We start from the raw sequence: 22,792 nt of genomic DNA on the forward strand, positions 1-22,792 counted from the left end.
TAGCGTTATTGATTTATTAGAAAAACTAGTAACTGGGTTTCCTCTGGTTGGTGGAAGCACATTTGAGCAGGTGGAGGACAGGCCCGGCCGGCCCCAGGGCCAGCCCCAGATTGCATGGTCTGTGCCCTACAGAGTTGCAGTCCTCTGCAGCCACCTCCTCCCTTGCATCCTCCCTGAGCTTGCTTGTCCAAGGGACTGAGCCCTGTGGTCCTCTGGATCTCTGCTCCCTCCACTGAAGGGAGGTGGGAGAGCCAGGACCAGCCTCGGGGACCCCAGTTGCCCTCCAATAGGCAGGAAGGAGGAGTGGCGGGGTGGGGAAGCAGAGCCTTCCACAGGCTGCCTGTTATGGGTGCTGGAGGCGGTGGGAAGCCCATGGACCCTCCACACCCACCTCAGCCAGAGTGAGTTGAGGCCAGGGGACAAAGGGGAAGGGGAGAGGGAAGGACTGCCTGACCATGCCCAGAAGGAGCTTCCTCTAAACTGCCCTGGGGAGGAAGTCTGGTATGCTGGTGTGGACTGGAGCTGTGTCGGCCTGTTTGGGAATACTGCTGAAGACTGCAAAATAGAAAATGTAAGGAGGACAAAGAGAAACTTTGGCAGAGCACTTAGCCCCCGTGTGGCACAGAGTCTCCCCACGTTGGGCGCCTGCAGTCTCAGTCCGGTTGGTTGAGCGTCTTGGGGCCTGTGTGATGGGGGGGCGGGGGGATGCATGGGGAGCTGGCAACAGGTAGTGGGTCACATGCAGCTGGCTGCCCTTGCCCAGCCCAGGGCCCTGGCTTGGGGAAATCCTAACTCTTCCTTTGGGCCCTTTCATTCTTGGGTCTGTGGAGTTGCTGGAAAGTCCTCACTTCAGGTGCAACTTTGGCACACATGGAGGGGAGAGGGTGGCCCCTTGTCCCTTGGCTCCCTAAAGCCTGGCCCAGCGGAACGGTTGAGGGAGACACCTGCGACCGTTTGCTCTTCAGCGAGGACCGTGCTATCTACCCTGGAGCAGGACATGCCCTCGGATGCACCAAAGGCCTTCTTTATTGCCTGGTGAGGACAGTCACCTCACTGCCCCTTTGGTTTCCCCAGGTCTAGAAAGAGGCTGGTGAATAGTATACACTACATTCCCTGTAGGTGCAAAGAGGGCCGTAGGGTTAGATGCAGAGGCTAAATGAAGACCCTGGCTCCAGAGGTGGGACCACCTGATCTGGGGATGTCAGGCTCCATTGGAGAAAAATGGTGCTCGTCTCCAGGAGTTGGCTTCACCTTGACGTGGGTTGACCTCCGAGCTGAGCCTGCGCTAAGGGCTCCTTGGAAGGCCTAGTAACTCTGGATGCCTACCGCTGTGGTTTCTTTTGGAGCCTCACCACTTCCCGAGGAATCACCTCAGTGTGCCTACGGCTCCCTCTCATGGGAAGGTGACGGGAAGAGCAACTGCACGCCTCAGGGACCTTTATGGTCTCCCCAGGGGAAAATGTCTGCCACCCCAACTTGACCCCTTTTGGACCTAACCCCAGTTAAGATGCTGAGCTGGAGCTGTATTGCATTCAGAGTGGTGGGGGAAGATCCTTGTGGAACAAATGGTCGCTTCCCTCCAGAATTCTGGCTGCAGTAGCATGGGGAAGCCTGTCCCTGGGGATAGAGGTTGCAGGGCCCCTTTTGGATGTGCTTGGGGCTGGGGGGTGGTACGTGTCTGAAGACCTCTGTACCCATGTGATCCGCACCCCTCCTCCCCCATACCCAAGGCCAAGACCTTCAGGAGAAGCTGATCAAGGGGTGCCACACCTTCATGGCTCTGGCCCCGGCATTGTTCCAGCTGTCCAGGAGTTGTGTTACATGGGTGGCAATAGCTAGATGTGGCCACGTTTGCCGCTCCAAGGTGGCAGGTCATAAACTTTGCTATTTGTCCAGCCAGTACCCTCAGATGGTACCAGCTGCAGACAGGATGCCTTTGGCATTTGGCTTTGGGAGGTTTTACTCCAGGTGCTGGGGTATCCATCTCGCATCTAGGGATCCACTGTCTCCCTAAGGGGTCCTGGGTCCAAGTCGGCTATTGCTGGTTTGGCTGCTCTTGGGAGTAGGGGAGGGTCCCAGAGTGGAGAGGCAGAGCCTTGGGCAGTGTGACCTGCTACCTCCTTCAGGTCTGGGCCCTGAGCTCTGATGGTAGTTTTAAAAGAGGTGGCTGAGAGCTTACTGATCCTTCTACCACCTGTGGTGGGAGCAAAGTGGTGCCAGAGGCCCCTTGCAGTTAGGACCCACTGATGTGGACGGTGCACCTCCCCTCCCATTTTTTTGGTGAGTGGAGGAGGGAGGAAAGGACGTGGTGGCCCCTGAGGTGAGAGCCCCAGTTCTAAGGAAGCCCAGTGGAGAGGAGGCCTGTTGTGTCCCCTCAGTCCCCGGCAGCCCCTGGCCCAGAGCTAGGTATCTGTGGGCCCACCTGAAGGCTCCTTCCTCATGCCCCTAAGCGGCAGGTCAGGCATTTCCAGTGTCCTCTTCCCTTTCCCTTTCCCTGGCTGCGGCCAAGAGGAAGGTGACCCCAAGCAAGACTCGCTTTGGGAGTGGACAGCGTCTGAGGAACCCCATCTTTTCCTCCAGCCTTTAGGGGGTCTCGGACTGGCACGCCCTCGGCTCGGGAAGTGGGGCGGGGGAGAGGAGGGCATGTGTCCCGAGACCTTTCCTGCTCCGTCCCTGGGCCTGGCCTCTGTGGGGAGCGGAGGGGCACAGGAAGCCGAGCTGCCTCCACATGCCTGCGCCCCGCCCCCCGTGGGCGCCGCGAGGAGCTACTTCTTTTTGGGGAAGAAGCTGAATCTCTTCTCCTTGTCCTTCTTGCCAAGGCTGGCGTCAGGACCGGCGAGGGAGGGCAGGGGCAGGCTCTGTGCCTTGACGCGGATGCTCTGCGACTCGTTGATGGCTGTGCTCACACCCTGCAGCCAGGACAGCATCTCCTCCTGCAGGGCGGGAAGGTCAGGGCCCCTCAAAGGATGGGGACCCCTGGGACTGCCTGTTCTGGGGGAGCCTTGAGATCAGGTGGCTTGGGTATCCTCCACCGGCCCCTTTGTTGGTGGGGTCTGGGTTCGGACTCTTACACTTACCTCATCCTTGCCATGGAAGAGCCACTCGCTGCCATTGCTCAGCCTAGGGGGACAAAGGGTCTCCTGTCATGTGGCCACCTCTGGAGCCCTCTGCCTGAACACAGGGCTGGCTCTGATCCCACAGCCTCCTAAGCCCCCAGAAGCCCAGCACCTTCTGAGAAAGGTAAAAATCTGGACCATTGGCCTGTTTGATTTGAAAAATCCCTGAGGGGAAACCCAGGCCTGGAGCTGGTTCTTTGTAATGGGCCACTAATGCCAAATCCAGCCCCCAGGGAAGGGGCGGTGCACAGGAGGGGCCTCACCTCAGCTTGAAGACGTGCTTCTTCTTCTTGTAGTTGGCAGCAATCTCACAGATGGCATGTCTCAGGGCCAGGGGCTCCTCCCCATGGTAGGGCACCCCCAGGGCCAGGTTCTTGGCATCCTTGTAGAAGGTCAGTTCGCTGTTCCTGAGCACGCAGTACAGGTTGTTCCAGGACCTGCGAAGATGCAGACAGGCAGGTCACCCACAGTCCTGATACAGCATCTCTGTAATCAATTCCTATAGCTTTTCCATTTTTTCTATTCCAATATTTTTGCCTGATAAATAGTAACACATTTTACTGTAAAAAAAAATTGGAAATTAAAATCATCTGCATGTAATTTCACTACCAAAAGTTAACTATTATTAACATTTTATGTATTTCTAGTCTCTTTTCTATTCACATATTCACATTTATAGCTAAAATTGGATTACACTATATAATCCATTTTTGTCTTGCTTTTAAGCTCAATACCATATCATGAGTATCCTGATATCCTCAAATATTTCTTGAAAATAATTTTGAATAGCTATATGGTATCCTATCATATACATACGTACTCCCTTTATTGGTGGACCTTATAATACTGGAAAATTTATCCACAATTTTTTTTTTTAAAGAAAGATTGGCCCTGAGCTAACATCTGTTGCCAGTGTGTTTTTTTTTTTCCTTCTTCTCCCCAAAGCCCCCCAGTATGTAGTTGTATATTCTAGTTGTAGGTCCTTCTAGCTCTGCTATGTGGGATGCCACCACTCCAAGGCTTGATGAATGGTGCTAGGTCCGTATTACCCAGGATCCAAACTGGCAAAATCCTGGGTCGCTGAAGTGGAACGTATGAACTTAACCACTCGGCCATGGGGCCAGCCCCTACCCACAATTTAAATAGCTATGTGATAAACATTCTTGTGCATAAATTTGCCTATAATTCTGATCTTACCTTGAGATCCATTTCTAGAAGTAGAATTATTGAGTCTAAGACCAACAGTGTAAACTTACTTGTCAAAGATTTCCACAGCATTAGCATATTAGATTCTCACTACAGAGCTGTGAAGTGAATGGAGCAGGGTTTTGTTTTGGTGGTTGTTTTTTGTTCTGTTGCTGCTATATGCCCTGTGTACTGTACTAGCACTTTATTTATTTATTTATTTATTTTTTTAAAGATTGGCACCTGAGCTAACATCTGTTGCCAATCTTTCTTTTTTTTCTTCTCCCTGCCAAAGACCCCCGATACATAGTTGTGTATTTTTAGTTGTGGGTCCTTCTAGTGGTGGCATGTGGGACACTGCCTCAGCATGGCCTGATGAACAGTGCCATGTCCGCGCCCAGGATCCGAACCAGTGAAACCCCAGGCCGCCAAAGTGGAGCTCTTGAACTTCACCACTGGGCCACAGAGCTGGCCCCTGTACTAGCACTTTTTAAAGAAACACATTTGTGCAAATCACGGCTCATCTCAACTGCTACGTTTGGGGAGAACAAGAAGCTCATAAGCTGATGTGCGCTGACGTGACTCCTTCACTGGCAAATGGGAAGCACATTGCGCTTTCACAGTAATGAACGCTGAGGACCATTAAACTTCTCTTCCTCCTCCGTCTCCCTTCTCCCTCCCTCCCTTTTGAGGGCAGGCAGGTTGAGAACCAGTAGGGCACACAGGGAGGAGGACTGGAAGGTCAACAGAGAACATGACCCTACAAAGCCAGCTGCAGAGCCATTTTACAAAGCCCAGCTCGGGGTCCTTCCTCCAGCCCTCACCACCTTCTTTGAGCTCAAGTAAGGTGGTTGCTAAGAAGGAGCAGGTCTTGGAGTTAAAATCCTGCCTTGGACAAATGACTTAACCTCTCTGAGAGTCTATTTCCCCATCTGCAAAATGGAACCTCAATATCACGGGGTGGTTGTGAAGACTGTATGAGTCCTAACAATGCCTGGCCTATAGCAGGTGCTCAGTAAATGCTGGTTTCCCTTTCCTGGTAGAGTCTCCTTATAAGTAATAAATCCCTTTGGGGTGTTGGGCCCCTGAATTCATTTTTGGAATTTCAGATAGCTTTGTTGTGTCCCCCAGGACAGGCTCTGTGTGCTGCCAGTTGGCCTGGGAATATGGCTGCCCTGTTTTCCTGGGACCCTGGACTGCTGCCTGAGGCATCCCTGGGTGGACTGAACCCAAGGACATGACTGTCTCAGGGTCAGGGAAGGACACAGCTTCTGAACGAATTCCTCAGGGTCATAGAGTCACCTATGACAGCTCTGGGAGGGGCTTCCAGAAGGCATCTACAGGAGCCCCTCCTCTCCTATTTTACAGCTGGGGAACCTGAGGCCCAGGTTGGTTACAAAGTGAGAGTTGATTAAGGATGTGTTGTTAGTGCTGAGACCTACCTGTCTGTTACCCAGCCCTGGATAATAACAACTTCACTAGTTCCTGCTCCGCCCTGGGCATGCTGTCTGTACTGAAGGGGCTCTTATCATCCCCATTTCACAAATCGAGAAACCAACTTAGGCTGAGTCACTTGTACAGGTCATGGGATTTGAACTCAGGACCAGAAGTGAAGCTAGGCTTTTCCCATCACGCCAAGTAGCCCTGGGCTGGCCCAGACCAGAGGCAGAGGGCACCCTCCCCCGCACAGAGCCATGTTGCCTAGGCTCTGTTGGTGGAGAAGCCCCTAGGACCGCCCACCCCTCCCAACTGGGGCCCCTCGCCCACACACCTGTTGGATGCCTTCTTGTTGGGCCCCTCCAGGTCATGCTTGCGGCCCAGGTAGCCCTCCATCTGCACGCTGTGCCCGTGGTCCCGTTGGGCTGGCAGCGTCGTAGGTTCGTCGCCCTCGCTCAGAGGTGTGTCCAGGACCTTAAAGAGGGGCTCAGTGGCGGGCCTCTCATCCCCACCGGATTTCTCCTCCTGCCCTTCCTCCTGCTGCCCTGGCGGGGGTGGCGGCTGCAGGTCCTGAGGCCACTGCCTCTCTTCTTTCCCCTGCTCAGGGGCATATGGGAGGAGCACACCTTGCTGAGGGTTCAGACCCAGGGATGGCTGCTCAGCAGAACTGGGAAGTCAGCAGGCCACCCCCCCCCCCCGCCCAGAGCCTGGTTCCCTTCTGCCACGCGCCTCGTGGCCCACCCTGGCTCTTGCTCAACTTGCCCGCTTCCCTGGACTCTGCCCGTATCTCTGCTCCATTCCCACCTCCCCCTCCAATCTAACACAGCAACAGAAGGTTCTGAGAGTGAGCTGAAGGGGCCCCAGTGAGATCTCCTGGGGTGGCAGGTTCAAATGCTGCTGGCAGAGCCCTGGCAGAACCCTGAACGGCTCCAGGCCCCAGCTCTGCTTCAGCCAGATGCTCCAACTCCAATTGAGTTACACGTGGGCTCTGGCAGGCTTTCATATGAAGAAAGGTTCTGCTGCTAAGACAGATTGAAAACACACTTGTGCTAGGGTGTTGAATGGGAACTCTTCTGTCACCTTCCAATTGTGTTTAAAGCCCCTGTTCAAGCTAGGGCTGTGCAAGCTAAGGAGACCAGGCCCTAAGTCTGCCCCACCACCTTATAAAGGGAGACCCAGACCCTCCCAGGGCACTGGGCGGGACCGACTGGTCCTGCTCCCGCACTTGACGAGAATTTGTGGGAGTGGGGCAGTGGTTCCTCACCCCCGCTGCCTTTTCCAGTCACCCCGGGAGCTTCAACAAGATATGCCCAGGACCCACCCTCAAGATGCTGAATCAACAGGCCTGGAGTGGGGTCAGCACACCGGTATATTCTTAACAAGCTTTTCAAGCCCCCTAACCTGCGGCAGAGGTGGAGACTCCCCACGTAGGGAGTCAGCACCCCGGGGGAAGACTGTGGCTTTGTCTCCCTGCACCTTCCTGTGGAGGGCACGTGCTCCTGGCCCCGCCCAAGGCAAGTGAGGGGCCTACAGTCGAGCCATGCATGGTATGTCAGGAGCCCACAAGAAAGGAAGCAGACCTCCCCTTCCCCGGCTGGGCACCTCCTATGCAGACACCATGCTGATCTGCCCTTGTGTCTAATGCAGCAGAAGAAAGAGAGGACCGATCCAGGCAGCCAGCCTCCCACCGCTAGGTGGGTCAGGAAGGGATAAGTGTATAACCATCTGGCCAGAACCCTGCCCCAAAGGCCTGACTGCTGGGGACCTTACAGCATCAGTGGGAGGGGTCCTGTAGACCCCCAGGCAGGTCACACCTGGATGCCTGAAGGACCAAAGGCATCGACAGCTCAGGAGGACCAGAGCCACCTCAGCCAGTAAAGAGACACTGCCCCTTTTTCTACTCCCTACTCCCTGCCCCAACAACTGAAGATGGAGGCCCAGAAGAATGCCGGGGAGGGTCAAAAGAGACCATGTGCTCGCCATTGTGGGTCCTTCAGACCACGGGTCAGACCTCAAGTAGAGACGTGGAGGATGCAGGTACCATACTGGACATCAGATTAACGCTTTCAACTGAAACAGACTGTGTAGACTTTCAGTCTGCCCGAGATGGCATTAAGGAATGGGAAGCAAGGCTCAGTGGAGACAGGGGTTGGAAGAAAGATAGATGCTCATATTTGTAGCCCATCAAATTAGGACTGTTCAGTAAATAGGTTATAAGTTGGGGTTCCAGTAAGATCTCATTAAAAGAAAGGATAATGTAGCTGGTAAAGTTGAAAACCACTACCCTAGTCTAACACCTTCAATCTCTGAGAAAACCGATACTCAGAGAGGTTAAGTGACTTACCCAAGGTCACACAGCCAATGGGTATAGGAGGCAATTAAGAGCATGCATTCCAGAATTGGACAGAGCTGAGTTTTTATCACATCTTTAGGGTTCTGATCTTCTCCTGCCTAGAGCCCCTTGAGATTGTGGCTGGGCCACACTCATCTTTATGCCTCTTGCAGTGTTTGTATCTTTGAGTGTCTGCAATGAGCCAGCATTGGCCACAAGGATCTAGAGGCCCCCAAACCCTGCCTGGATTATCCTCTAGGAGGGAGGAAGGGCAGGCATGCCAGGAATGGGACTGGGAGCCAGTGGACCCAAGCAGGCCAACCCTCTGGCTTGGGGATAAAGGTCATGGAGGTGGATTGTTAATGCAGAAAGTGAAGCCTCTTCCCACCCGCCACCTCCCAGCCGGCTGGCTGCTTCTCCCGCTGATGGGCCAGAGTCCCTGCCCCTGCCTTGCCCTGGGGTCTCAGGGAAGGGGCAGTGGCAGACAGGGGCAGGGAAGCCCTGCAGACCCTCACAGCCATGTCTGCTCCTTTCACCCAGCCTCCACCCTCGCGGGACTGGTTTTACTAGAGACCTGGTGCCCACATTTTCTTCCTATACTTTCACTTCCATTTTCCTTCCTTTCGAGAACTGTCCTCTGAAAATAAAGATGAGTTCTGCCAGGATTGCCCCCCAACTTAACGTCACCTTTCATCGGCTTCCTCCTGATGGGTACCTGACCCACATTCCCTGGCAGGGCCATTCAAAGGCCACGGCCAGCATGACTGAAAGTTATATGGCTACACCGTGGGTTGGCTTTGGAAAATGGGAGGTTTCCAGTGTATGCAAAGATTTCTTCTGTGCCCTTGATTGTTCACAGGGGGACAATTTAAAATGCCCCCTGTCCCCTCTACCCTGAAGGCCAAGGCCTGAGGAGGAGGGGTCAAGAATGGGGGTGGGAGTGGAGGAGTTTGGTGGCGGCTGCCCCTTCCCAGGCTCAGGGGTCAGGACTTCTCTTCCTCCCTGGGCTGGGGGAGGGGACACAGATGAGAAGATGGGGGCGTGCTTTGGGCAGGAGGGCCCTCCTTTCCCAGGCCCCAGGGGTAAATATGCTTTGTGCTGTCTTCTGAGGGAGAGCTGGGGAAGAGAGGGCTAGAGCTGGGTTCCGCCCTGGAACCGTGCCGTGCTCTGATACGGAGATTCTGAGTGGCCAACAGGTGGAGGGATTTGTGGACAGCAGAGGGCCAGGAAGGCACCGGCTGCTCGTGATGCTGTGGGGGCAGGCAGGTTCTGCCAAAAGGCCTTGGATGGATGAGATGATCTACGAGCCCCTCCTACCCTCCATGCCTAAGGCAGAGGGCCTGCTGCTTTAGCACTCAGGTCATTGGGAAGAGGCGCAGGTTACACCTGCACTGCTAGGGGTACCCAGCCTAGAGTCATCACTCAGAGGAGCTGGGAGCACTCTGAAGGGGACAGTCAAGCTACCTGGAGGAAATTATGGATGCCAGGCTGGGTGGCTGGGGAGTCTAATCCATAAGTGGGAGTGAGAGATGAGAGAGCATGGCCCAGCCTGGGGGGCTGGAGTAAGGGGAGGCTCACCTGCAGCGTGGGGCCAGGTTCCCTGGCTTGGGGAACAGGTGGGTGGGTGGGGGCGTCTGAGAGGAGGTTGTGTACGCTGGCTGCTGGGATCATGATGTCAGAGGAGGGCAGGGGACAAGCAGCACTGGTGGTTTTTTGGGGGGACATTGGGAGGAAAGGGCACAGACAGGAGAGCCTTTAAGACCTCCCAGAATTACAGTCAAACAGGGAGAGGCCCCAGCTCCAGAAGCGGAGGATGGCCACGTTGGAGTCTTTGCAGGGTCCTGCCTTGCTAGGAAGCTGGCTTGGGCGGGAGAATAAGGCAGAGGGTTTGAGGGTCTCCTCCACAGAGGAGGTTCAAAAAGGGGAGGGAAGGGATGGGGTCCATACATTTCTTCTCTGGTGTTGAAGGTGTACTTCCAGGCCCAACCAGCAGGTGGTGGAGGGGACGAAACACAGAGCTAACTCTCCAGCTCCCAGAGAAAAATAACCCGGCGGGTGACCAAAGGGTCTTTTGGAGGTTCTAGAAGATGCTCCGTGAACACAGATACATTAACAAGCAAGGAAACACAAGCGAGGGGCTCCTCCCTAAAGGAAATGTCCATAAGTGAGAACCAAGGCATGAGGATGTGTCCCAGAAAGAGACTGTTGTACCTTAGCTGTGTGGTAGTCTTGCCCACCTATCTCACAGCAAGGCGCGAGCCCGAGTGTGTGTGCAGGGATCTCCAGGGAGGGGCACTGCAGGAAGCTTGGTTTGGGAGACTTTGGCCACGGATGTTAAAATCCATACGGAGGATGTTGCTTTTAAGAGATGAAGCACTGCGGTGAGGGATGGAGAAATGAAGGGGAAAACGAAGACAAGTAAGCACCTACTAGGTGCCAGACGTTCCACCTCCATTCTCCCTTGCAGTCCTCACACCCTCTCTGTGAGGTGGGTATCATCACTGCCCCTATTTTACAGATGAGGGAAGCGGGGTGTCAGGGAGAATGAGTAACTTACCACAGTCTAGTGAGTGGAAGGTTGAGGATGCTGCCAGTGGGTGGGTACTATTGCTCCAGAGGAAGGTACCCATCCGATGGGGCTCATGGTCTGAGACGAGCCCGGCTTGTGTAAGACACATGGCCGACTGGCTGAGGCAGCATGATTATGTCAGAGCCACACCGGAAGGGGCTGGAATTGGGGCTTGGGGCCAGACAAGATCTACTGCTAGACACCTTAGGCAACCAAACAGCACTGAGAGACTCGGGTGGGGGAAGCTGGCCACTTTTGCAGCCAAGAACATCTACCCTCCCCTGGCATCTGATGTCTGGGCTCTGGTTCTCTGGGTGAGAGGTGAGGGGGCTGTGAGCAGATGGCTTGGGAAGGCTGTTCAGAAGACAAGTATTTGCAAGAGAAGAAAAAGAGATGGTTTGTTGAGCTGAGAGTTGCCAAAGAGATGAAGAGATGGCAACTTAGAGGGAGCAGAGACAAATGCCTGAAGAGAGAAGGGAGCAGCTGTTGCCCAACAAGAGGAAGAGCATGGGAGGAGCTGTGTCTGGAGCAGGCAGTGAGGGGTCCCTAGGGTTGGTGGCAGGCAGGGTGAGGGGCTCTCACAAGAAGTGAGATGGGGAAGCACGGTGGCTCAACACTGTACCCCAGGGGGCAGCTGTCTGCGATGACAACTGGGGAACCAGTGAACACAATGGGAGGGGACACAGAGCAGAAGGCCACCAGGTAAGGTGAATGAGGGGGAGTGTGTGGGGGGGGTCCCCTCCAACAGGGAGGAGGAGATCTGGTCCACCGCCATCACAGGGGAGAGGAGAACGAGGCTTCCTTGGGAGCCATCTTCACCATTCCCACCACTGGTGTGGGCTCTTCAGGTCCCTGTCCTGGAGGAGCTTGTGGCTGCTGGATCCCTTGCTGACCCTGAGCCAGCCACTCATCATTAGAAGGACTAAAAATAGTTAGAAAACACTGACTCGCCCATCCAGATCCACTACCAAATGGTCAAGTTGGCAGCTCCGCAATGCCTCCAATGTTAACTGAGTCCCATCCTGACTCCATCAGTAACTGGGATGCTCTGAAACACAGCTTGGAAGAAGGAACTTAGGAGAAGCCTTTGGAGCAGTGGGCCAGGAAGACCACATCTGACCACAGCAAAGAGAGCTGGGCACACCCAGCAGTGGACAGATGTCCACAAAGAGCCTAGAGCGCGTTTCCCTGGAGAGCCTGCAGTACCAGGGCACGGGGGCCAGACTGCAGGCAGACCCGCCCCTGCCGCGCTGACTCAGGCATCCTGCAGAGACAGGGACACGCCCAGGTTAAGGGGAAAACTGACGTTCTTTCCAGGCCAGGTCTGCTCATTACGAACAAATACACGATTTGCATTTGCTGCAAAACGCCTGAGACAGCAGCCCAGCTCAGCCTCCCAGGAGGAGGGAGGAAGGACGGGGCCAGCTTGCTCAGGCAAGAAGAAACACAGCTGCTGCCTCCACACCCACATCCCTTCCATCCAGGGACGTCAGAGCCCTGCCGCTGGATGCTGATTAAAGCTCCCGTCTGCCAGCAAGGCTGCTGCTGGCGGGAGTTACCCAGGTTGCCAAGAAGATGACAGCAGCTGTCTGCAAGCTCAGGGCCCGCTTAGCCCCTGGGGCACCCTCCCTTACATTCGCCAGTGCTGGTTACCTCCCCAAAGCCACAGCAACCTCTAAGACTATAGAACGGAGAGGCAAGGGACCTGGGAGTCTTGACTCCTCATGTGCATCCCCAGTGAGGCATCCAGTCCTCTCTCCGGGGAGCCAGGTGCAGGCAGTCTTGGGGGGTCACGGTGAGAGTGATGTCTGAGCGTGGGGCTTAGGTAAGAGTTTGCCCTGACAATCTGATGATGAATGGCACCCAGGCAGCTGCTTTCTGGAGTGGCCTCGCACCCCAGGGTCCCCCCTGCACCACAGACTGGATCTAGCCTTGAGGCCTGGAGGCAGACAGGGCGTGATTGCCCCCAACCACCAACCCTGAAGACAGACTCTTGTTGTCATAGCCCCTAAGAGCACCAATCCGTTTCAAGAATGTCACTCTAGTTGTCACAGCAGCCCTGCCGGGAGAATTCCTAGAGCTGGCCCCACTTCCCACCCGGAAGCCAGGAACTAGACACAGTGCACAGAAGACAGCCCAGGTCTGCCCGCTGGGGACCCTGAAGGCGGGGGTGACTTGCATCCTCTGCAACACGTTTCTTCTCTGCGAAGTCAACCTCAACATCTCATGACAAATGCGACACTGGGGGTTCTGAGGCACCCAGAGCCTGGAAGATGGGGACGCATGGCAGGACCGCCAAGCCCTTCCCAGAGCCACACCAGGATAGAGGGGAGACACATAAGGCGGAGGACGTTGGGGTAAGGATGCCCCAGGCACTGAGAGGAAGGAGAATGGCTCCGCCTGCTGCCAGGCCCCTTCCAGTACCAGGGGGCCACCTTCAGGGCCCTGACCTTGGCAGGAGCCGTGGCCCACCCCTGTCTCTCTTCCCCAAACAGGACGAACACCCAGCCCTCTGCCTCTTCTTCCCCATCTGCAGCCTCACAGCAGCTGGCACCTGACAAACGAGCCAGGTTTCTTTGAGCTAAGGACTCAGGATGAGATGAGAGGGATAACCACCCCTCCCACCCCTCCCTTGATTCAGGGAGATTGTTGACATGCAGGAACGTTCTGGACTTTCTGTAATCCTGCAGAGAGGGTTTTATAAGGACAAGGAGACTGAGGAGGATCAGGTGGTTTATCTAAAATCATGGAGGAAGGTTCCGGCAGAATTAAGGACTAGAACTCAGTGTCCTGACTCCCACATCTGCCTTTTGTAATACCTCATTTCTTCTGCTTGGCCTCACAGGCACTTACCTGCATGAATGGGTTAGTTTCTACCAGAACATGCTCTAATGTGGAAAGGTCAGAGGTGAGGGAGGCAACGAATTACACAATGATGTGCTTGGGGAGAAGGCCAGTGCAGGGAACAGCGCTCCAGTCCCTGCGTGTACCCACGTGAGCATGCACACACCGGGCCAGGAGGATGGGCAGGGCCTGCAGGGTGGCCCCCAGTGGTGTGCAGTCTAGACGGGGGTCTGGGTGTCTGGTCCACTCCCGTCTGTTCCCCAAGCAGGAAGCCGGCATGCAGTAGTGATGGGTTTCACAGGAAGCAGCACTGCATGGGTCTATGCTACGGGGCACCGACACCAGACCACACACGTGGGACAGCAGGAGAGCCACCGTCAGTAATCCAGCCCTACCCCGGGAGGAGGCGCAGCAGCCAGCCGGCCCTTCCTGGGGGAGGCCTGTGGTTTCTGTAAAGGTTTCCCAGCCTGCATGGGACCCATTCGTATCAAAGACCAAGCGGGTATCATACCCTCCCTTGGAGTTTTGTGGATCCTCATGAAAACTCAACAAAGGGCTCAGAAAGGAGCAGCAGCAGGAACCTGTTTCCACGAGGCCATGGGCCTGGTGGGCATCCGATTCGCCATCTGGTTTCTTCCTGGTACCAGGCACAGGCCAGTTTTCCCATCTGGTGGAGTGGCTGGCTCCCTGGGAAGGGTCTCAAAGCGGGGCTCACTCCCTCCTTTCAGGCAGATACTCAGGTCCAATCAAATTTTATTCCCCCCAAACCCAGTGACATTCAGGTGTTGGATGGAGGCGGCTCTGATGCACACGTAATTACATTTGACAGACATACATGACAATGACACAAACAATGGATGGAATTGCTCAGGTGGTCACAAAGGAGCCCGCAGACCCGGGACACCACTGCACGCAGACACACAGGATGCACAGCCGAAGCACAGGTGGGGGCGGGAGGCAGGGATGGTCCCAGCCCCAGTGTCCGCAGTCCATGCCAGCCCCCAGAGCTGTCTCTCCTTCCGGCGGGGGCTGTTGCTGGGGAAAAGGGGCTGGGACAAAGTCCACCAGAGACCCCTACATGTGACGATGAGAGCTTCAGAGGGAACTTCTGGGAGAGATGGTCCAGTGGAGCCCAGGACTGCCCTCTGCTGGACATGAAGGGCTGGTGCAGCTCAGAAAGGGAGGCTCTGGCCAGGCTCGAGGTGGCAGAGAGGGCTCAGAGTGTGTGGGAGTGTGGTGTGAGTGTGCATGCGTGTCACTCTCAGAAGTGTCAGAAGGGCTGAAATCTGAACCTGACAGGGATTCTGCACAGGAAATGCTCACTGTATGCACATTTTTCTGGGGTGGTTGGTGTACCAGAAATTTCCTCCTAGTGTATACAACCTCCCTAAACACCCAAAGGTTCAGGTGAGCTTGCCTGGGCCCCTGGAGAGGTGAGGCACATGCAGGATGAAGCCATGCAAGGCACATGCTGAATTCTTGCTGTCTTCTCAGTCAGCAACTCCCCTGGGCATTTCCCAAATACCTGGGTTACAGCCTCCCAGGCCCCCTGCACAGACCCCCTGGGTCCTTTTAACTAAGGGACCACATGAAGCCATAGACCCCAGGCCTCTGGCAGCTGGTCTGTGTTGGGTCCCTCCCTCCCCTCCCCTCAGCCAGGACTCTGCCACACCCTCCTTTTCTACAAGCTGGGGGGACTGACCCTGTGACAGAAGCCCTGGGCTCTCCCTGACTCGTGCGGGGCTACTTCAAGTCTGTTCTTGCCTCAGCACCAGCTGCATATCCAAACTCACTGCCCCACAGGCATCAGGCCGGGACGAGGCGAAGAGGAGGGGCTCTGCACAGGAGGCACGGATCTGCTGGAGGGGGGCTGTCCCCACTTCACTGCCCTAAACGCCTGAAGCGGGGGCAGGCGAGGGGACGGTCTATTTGTGAGGGTGCGAGTGTGTGTGTAGGGGGTACTGTGTTAAGGACGGAGTGAGAGGGAAGGTGGGAAAAGGGACAGTGTATACAACGAATCAGCCCTATATAAACTGCTTCCCCTGACGTGGAGGGTGATGTCTTTATACAATAAAACTTATTAGACTAGATAAAACCAAACTAAGAGAGTCACGTCACTGGGCGGGCCTGTTAGTTTCTTCTGGGTGGAAGGGGGAGAGGAATTACTCTTGGAGTTAGGAAAACCTAAGTAAAAAGGAAGACGGATGGGAAGGAGTCTGGGGGGCGGGGCGGCACGTGTCCGTCCTGGCCTTCCGCCCTGGTTGAGCCTAGTCGGGATGAGACTACTCTGGCAGCAGCGAACCCAAGGAACTAGACAAATGGGACATGAAACTGACCGGGGACGTTCTCTCAGTGGCCGCATGATGGGGACCTCGGGGAGCCTCCCCTGCTGTCTCGCCTTCCTCCTCTTGAGGCCTATGGAAGACAGGGTGCCTTTAGAAAAACAAGCACCTCCCGAGGCCAGTGCCCATCTCCAAGGCCCGGCTTCCCCCTCTCACCCCAGGGGAGCACGGACCTCCTGCCCAGGCCTCCCGCCAGCCTGGCAGGAATTTAGCAAGGAGCCGCTTAATCTGCCTCAATCTGAGAAGTTAAGGCAGAAGCTTCAGAAAGGGACATGGCTCCATGCAGAACGGCCTCTGGGGCACGTGTTCAGGCGGTGCCCAGAGCGGGAGACGATTCTGCAGCAGTGGATGTGTGGGAAATAGAAGCCCCTCTCCGCCCTCAAGCTCCAGACACTGGATTTCTCTGACTAGTGGCCCAGTGTGAGAGGTCACCTGTGTATTGTTCAAACATCAGGGGGCCTGTTTCTGAGTATGGGCACCCTCCTCCGCCTGCCCCCCACTCCCCGCCTTGGCAGAGTGCTCCCGCGAAGCCACCGCCTGGCACTCCCACACTCACCCAGTCTCCTCCGCAGGTCTCGGTGGGGTCTGGCGTTCTTTTAGCTCAAGCTAGAGGAGGAAAAGGCCAAGGGGCTCAGAGTGGCCACGAGGGGAGCCTGCTCTCAGACAAGCTTTCTCTAGATGGCTCCCAGCACCTGACGTACCCTGGTGTTTGTTCCTTTTGGAATTACCTCCTTTTGTCTCCTTTTTGCATTTGAAGGTCAGTACTTTCTCTCTCTCCTATTTCCTTCCCTCTCTCCCCCTTTGCCAAGCCTTTTACCCCGTCCATCCGTAGGTGCCAAATAATGGGCTGAGAGTTCTGGACTTGAGAGACCCCCAAGGCGAGGCTGCCGCCGCCCTGAGCCCCAGCTCACCGTGGTGGGCTTCTCCAGGGCCGCAAAGCGCTCCGCCCAGCTGGCTGTGGACTTCTCAAAAGCCTCATGCCTCCTGATGAGCTTCTCCACACTGTCCACCGTGTGTCCAAAGTCCCGGCTGGCCAGGTAGGGCTCCTGGGCGATGAGCCACGCTTCAGCCACAGAGGCGTCCCTCGAGAACTGGCACACTTCCAGCACTGCCAAGAGAACAAGCCACAGACCCACCCAAAGGCCCAGGGGTCTGTTAGCACCCGGAGCTAACAGCAGCTCCTGCTGGGACCTCAGGGGCCACTCAGCAGACAGACACAGAGCTGGCGGTTAGGGAAGAGGCCCGCACAGGTGTCCCTGAATCATGTGGACACCCTGCTCAGTGGTGACCTGCTGCCTGAGGCCCCTCCATCACCAAGTGGGCCCTACCTCATGTTCTCCAAGAGATATAGTTTAAAAACATGCTAATTAGAACAAACGCTATTCTGAAAACAAAATGCAGTTTAGATGTACGCCTTTGAGGAGAGCTTTCTCCTCAGCCCTTGGCTATCTCTCATAATTGTGTGTGAGCAGCCATGGCGCCAGCCCCTGCCTTCGTGGCTCGGAGCTCCAACCTGAGTGGTGGGATTTCCTCCACCTCTCCTGGGCCTCCAGCTGCAGAGCAGAGAGCTCCTTCCACCTGACACACCTCAGACCAAACATCTGGGATGCCCCTGACCCCTCCTCAGGCTGCAGCTCTACAGGGATGCCAGCCCTTCATCGGCGGGGGGGAGCAGAAGGATGGAAGGCGGGCAGGGCGCAGGTGCGCTGGCTGGTTAGAGGTGGGCTTTCAGCAGTGTGTGTGCGGACCCTGAGGCCCTGGGCCCCCAAGCTCTGCTGACCAGTGCGCGGGGGCTCTTCTCCAGGCAGCGGTGAAAATCCACCACCTTGGGACATCACCCCACCCCCAGCAGGGGTCCAGCCCTGCCCCCAGGTTCCCCAGCTTCCAGGCTGCACTCACACAGGCAGAGCCGCTCCCAGCGGGCCTTCCACTTCTCCATCATCTCCTCCCTCCTGGACACCACCTGCTGCCTCTTCTCTCTGATCTGCGGGGAGGAAGGGGGAAATCTCAGGTTTTGGTACCCCCCCCCCCCGCCGTCTGAGGTGGTGGGCACGGGGGTCCTGCAAAGGCTGGGCTCGGTCACACAGACCTAACTTTCAAGGCTTGGCCCTGCCACTTGCCACCTGTGTAGCCTTAGGCAAATCATTTAACCTCTCTGAGGCACGTGTGCCTCACCTGGAAGTGGATTTGGCCAGCTCCAAAGCACGCACACGTGTGGGCGTTAGACAGGCTATGAGTCTGCTCTCCCCACTAAGCGGGCAGCTCCTTGCGGGGGGCGTTGGTGGAGCTCTAATTCTCAGGCCTGCACACAGTCCACGAGCGAAGGACAGGTGAGCGCCCTCGGAGAAACCACAGCTCCCTTCCAGGAAGCCGTCTGGCCTGGCCAGAGGGGCAAGCACCTGGAGGAGGCTGGCCTCTGTCCTGCCGTCCCCTCACCTCGTCCGAGGCCTGGTGCTGCCGCTGCAACAGGGACTCTCCGAGCTCCAGGCAGGCGCTGAAGTTCTTGCTCCGGGTTTCGATCTCTGCCTTGATGCCCTCATGGTACTTCTTGAGCAGTTCCACTGAGGAAACGTCCCTGGCGGGGAGGGAGTTTGGGGAAGGAGGAAACTCTGGGTCACTCTGGCCTGCTAGATGCCACGTCCTGATCAGAGGGGCCCACCCCCACCTGCCTGGAGTCTGACCCCATGCCCTCCTCTCTGGCCAGCCAGGGAGTCCTCTGCCGGCCCTGACCCAGCAACAACACTGATGCCCCAGTGTCTTCCATTGGTCAGTGGCCAGGGCATGGACAGGGGGTGCAGGGACTCCAAAAGAGGCCTGGGAATGTTATTTGGCAATACAAAGGAAGGAAGTACTGGTCCATGCTACAACATGGATGAGCCCTGAAAAGATTATGCCAAGCGAAAGAAGCCAGTCACAAAAGAGCACGTATTACATGATGCTATTCAAATGAAAAGTCCAGAATAGGCAAATCTAGAGAGATGAAAAACAGATTAGTGGTTGCCAGGGGCTGGGAGAGGGGCGGGGATGGGGATGATGACAGCTAAGGGGTACAGGGTTTCTTTCTAGGCTGATGAAAATCTTCTAAACTTAGATTGTGGTAATGGCTCTACAATTGAATATACGAAAACCCACTGGATGGTCCATTTTAAACGGCTGACTTGTATGGTTGTGAATTATATTTCCATAAAGATGTTGAATATAAAGCTTGGCCATCAGGACAGGCACCCTCAGGGCAGAGAGACAGAGATGGGCCAGCAATAATTGCTAAGATGATGCAAAGTGCGTAGAGAGCTCTGGCTCTTGCCGAGGCTGTCCCCACCTCTCATGGACAATGAGCTCCTTCTTGAGTTTTGGGGGAATGCCCCCTACATCCCAGTGCTGGGGGAAGAGTGATCAGTCTCAGACCTGCCCAGTTCTGGATGTGTGAACTGCTTATTTTCACTGACAACCATGGTCATTGCTCCCACTGTAGAATCTGAATGACAGATGTCTTTCTCGCCATGCTCAGGACTCCCTTCACTCTGAAATGGTTGGTCCTCCCATCAGAAGCTGAGCCACTCAGTTTCTGCCTGGACCCAGCCTCTGGTGCCCCCCAGGGATTCCTGTGCACCCACAGTCCAGGACTGTCCCTCCAGGGCAGAGCCCCAGTGCAGCACCCTGGTCTGCCAGCCTCTGGGACAATGTGGCTGAATGTTGCTGCCTTGAGGATGTCCCCCTCACCTGGGCCTCTCCTGGGTCTCGATCTGCCGGATGATGCTCTCCATCCAGGAGAAGAGGTCTCGGACCATGCTGAAGAAGCGGAATTTGTCCGCAGTGTCCACCAGCTGGGTGCGGCGCCCGGCACAGGCCTCGAGCAGTGCCTGCCACGCGGCAGACACTTCCTGCTCCTTGTACTGGATGGCGTCTGCCTTCTCCCCAGCATAGGCTGTCTGCAGGTGGGTGGCCACGTCCTGGAACTGCTGTACCTGTGGTGGGGTAAAACTGGACGTTGTTCCCAGGCAGACATGTCTTGGGCCTCTGATGGGTGAGGAGTCTATCTCCTCCTGGCCTCTCCCACCCAGGGCACTAGTGGATCTTCAGACTCCCACCCAGTGGTGCTGAGGGACAAGGTGCCTTGCTTTGGCACCTCTGCTGACCCAAGGCACCCCTGGGGCCTTGAAGTGGATTTGGGAGTGAGAAGGACTCTGTGCTCTTTGATCTCCTCAGAAGTATGACAGTTAAGTGTAGCTACGTACCAGACACTGTTGTGAACACTTTCTATTTATTAGCTCTCTCCCTCTTTACAACAATTCCACGAAAGAGGTACTACTATTACCCCTGTTTTTGAGATGAGGAAACTGAGGCACAAGAGACCCAGTGACTGGCCATGGTCGCTCACACTAGTAGAGGGGCGCAGCTGCGACTGGAACCCTGCACTGAGTGCCTGTCCTCAATCACTGTGCACGCTGCCTCTCCAAGGAGGGGGCTGTCCCAGACCCCCTGTTTGGGGGTGGCCCCAGGGCAATGAAACCTCCTTCCTGAGACCTCAGTGGGGCTATCCCTGCCTCAGGGGCTCTGGTACCCCCAAGGCACAAGAGTCACATGCCAGGCCCCACCTCCAGCTGGAGGACAAATCCCTCAGAGGTCCCCTTCTGGTTGAAGCAGGGGCCCAATCTTCCTCGGTGTTCCATCCCTGAGCCTGCTGGGTTGGTGCAGGTGCACAGCCAGCCCACCTCTCCCTGCTCCACTGGAAGCCCCATGAGCTCCCAGCAGCTGGGGCCCCTCGCCCTCACCCTTTCTATCATACGCAGCTCTGTGGAACCCTATAACCCTGCAGTGGTGCCTCGGGGCACCCCAGTGACAGGAGGAGGGGTTCTAAGCGGATCTTGGGGCCCCTCCAGCTCCCATGTAGAAAGGCTGAACAGCCCGGTGGCTGAGGGCACGGAGGCTACAGCCAGACTGCAGGATCCGAATCTGGCTCCACTGCTTATCTGCAAGTTCCCGGGCAGTGTCTTTACCCTCTCTCTGCTCTGCTTCCATCCTCTCAAAGACGCAGATAATATGAGGACCCTACTCAGAGCGAAGCTGTGAGGTGACTACGTATATTGCTCAGAACAGTACCCGGTGCTGCATGAGCACCACACACGTCTGCTAATAATGCTGTTGCATAACCAGAGAAATTGCATTGTAAAGTATTTCATGCTTTGGGTTTTGTGAAGACTCAGCTTAAAGAACTAGTTTGGAGCTAAAGAATGACTGAAAGCCACTGCTCCCTGCCCTCCTGCCCTGAGCTGTTGCCTCTCTAAGGAGGCGAAATCTCCTGGTGCTTGTTCTAGAGGTTTCTCCTCTGGAAGCCAGGAGGCCCCCCAGGAAGTTGGTCGTGGGGAAGGTGTGGAAGGCAGGTCTCTGGAACCTGTGGGTGGGCCGTGAGGGGCAGAAGGCACCTGCACGCCCAGCAAGTGGAGCTCCCGCTCGAAGGCCGTGTGCACGCGGTGGAAGGACTCGGCAGTGCTGGCGTCCAGCCCCACGTCCTCGGGCAGCTCACGGTGCTTCTCGTCGATGAGGCCCAGGATCTCGGCGCCCGTGTAGAAGTAGCGGTGCAGGTCGTAGGAGGCGGCCAGCAGCTGCATGCGTGTGTCGATGAGCTCCAGCAAGTCCGCCCACATCTCGTTCAGCCCGTCCTTCCACTCAGCAATGGTGGCTGCCTCGCTGTGGCCCGCGTCGATGAGTCGCTCAATGAAGGCATTCATGTTGTCCACCCGCTCCTGGCCAATCGCCCCAGTCTCCCGTGCAAAGTCCCGGAACTTGTCCCGGAGCAGCTGGACATGGGGTAGAGAGACGTGGTTAGCAGGGCTCACAGGCAGGGTGCTATCGTCACACTAGCTGCAGACCCACCCGGGCAGCAATGACAAACACCTGGAGCTGTGCTCTCACACCCTCCCCAGGGCGGCCTGAGCTCACACGGGTGTGTCTGCATCTCTATGCAGCGCTTGGCAACCGGCAGCCACATTGTGTGTGTCTGAAATGACGGCTCCTGCGTCTACTGCATTCAGGGAAGACAAAGCAAGCGATCGCTGTGAGTACTCACAGTAACGTGGTCAAAGTCTTGCCCCATTTCGGAGGAAGAGGCCACGAGCTCCTTTTCTGTAATCCACTGCTCCAGGCCATCTGCCTCCCTCTTTAGCTGGAACAGGTGGTACATGTTCTCCAGCTTCCGCTTGCGTTCCTCTGCCAAGTCCTTCAGCCCCGCATACTGCTTGTCCACTTGCCCCTGAAGTCTGATGATCTGTTCCCTGGAATTCAAACCAAGAAAGCTCTCAGAGACGGTGACAGAGGACCCAGAGCAGCCAGCTCAGAGGAGCCGACCTCCTCCTGCCCAGCCCGGCTGCAGGGAGAGGCGGGGAAGCGAAGCACAGGAGACATGGCAGCGACTTCTACCGGGGAAGAGCTGGAGACAGAAGGAACCATCTCTTAGCCCATGAAGCCTCAGGAGATGACAGAAACATGTCCTCCCTGGAGGTGGTTCCAGCGACACAAAGGAGGAACTTCTCCATTATTCTTCCAAGGAGGCTGATGGAGCAGCGCTGTCTGAGCGGGGCTCCAGTAGTAGCAGGCCCTGCTCGGCTCCTCAGGGACATGCCATACCAGGGGTTCAGTCCTTGGGCTCCTTGGGAGATGCTAGGGTGCTGCTGAGGACCCACAGCTGTGGACACCCTAAAGGCAACTGAGGACAGGGCCACATGTGAGGGCAGCCTGAGGTGTCTGGCCCAATGGGCTCCCGTTTAGGCAGAACCCACACAACTGATGTGCCTAGAGGGATACAGGCTTTCTACCTTCACTCCCATGTGATGATTTTGCTGAGACACTGTGAGACCGTGAAGTACCTTCTGGACCATGAAAACAAACGCAAAGTTAGTCTTCAGTGTCTCTTAGCAGAGTCTAACTCTTCAAAAGATTGGAGCTCTCGGATCACCAAGAGGGTAGTTTT

General features: G+C 56.1%; 1 protein-coding gene across 6 annotated transcripts in view; it reads right to left on the bottom strand.

Annotated features, from left to right (window-relative positions):
* Nucleotides 1-22,792, bottom strand: part of SPTB (spectrin beta, erythrocytic) — a 114,429-nt gene continuing 91,637 nt past the window's right edge. For 4 of the 6 annotated variants that reach the window (XM_023627906.2, XM_070249543.1, XM_070249544.1 and 1 more), the window contains 12 exons: nucleotides 21,893-22,097; nucleotides 21,249-21,623; nucleotides 19,546-19,790; nucleotides 18,262-18,400; nucleotides 17,725-17,809; nucleotides 16,737-16,933; nucleotides 16,382-16,431; nucleotides 15,820-15,898; nucleotides 6,073-6,368; nucleotides 3,380-3,553; nucleotides 3,078-3,120; nucleotides 1-2,933 (listed from right to left, as the gene is read on the bottom strand). In XM_023627906.2, coding sequence (XP_023483674.1) covers nucleotides 2,766-2,933; nucleotides 3,078-3,120; nucleotides 3,380-3,553; nucleotides 6,073-6,368; nucleotides 15,820-15,898; nucleotides 16,382-16,431; nucleotides 16,737-16,933; nucleotides 17,725-17,809; nucleotides 18,262-18,400; nucleotides 19,546-19,790; nucleotides 21,249-21,623; nucleotides 21,893-22,097 — 2,056 coding nt within the window. In that variant the 3' untranslated portion in view covers nucleotides 1-2,765. The remainder of the gene's footprint in view (nucleotides 2,934-3,077; nucleotides 3,121-3,379; nucleotides 3,554-6,072; nucleotides 6,369-15,819; nucleotides 15,899-16,381; nucleotides 16,432-16,736; nucleotides 16,934-17,724; nucleotides 17,810-18,261; nucleotides 18,401-19,545; nucleotides 19,791-21,248; nucleotides 21,624-21,892; nucleotides 22,098-22,792) is intronic. The other 2 variants (XM_023627911.2, XM_070249546.1) reach the window with 1 other exon arrangement.

Source organism: Equus caballus, chromosome 24, assembly GCF_041296265.1.
Source record: "Equus caballus isolate H_3958 breed thoroughbred chromosome 24, TB-T2T, whole genome shotgun sequence".
In the NCBI taxonomy this organism is placed as follows: Eukaryota; Metazoa; Chordata; class Mammalia; order Perissodactyla; family Equidae; genus Equus; species Equus caballus.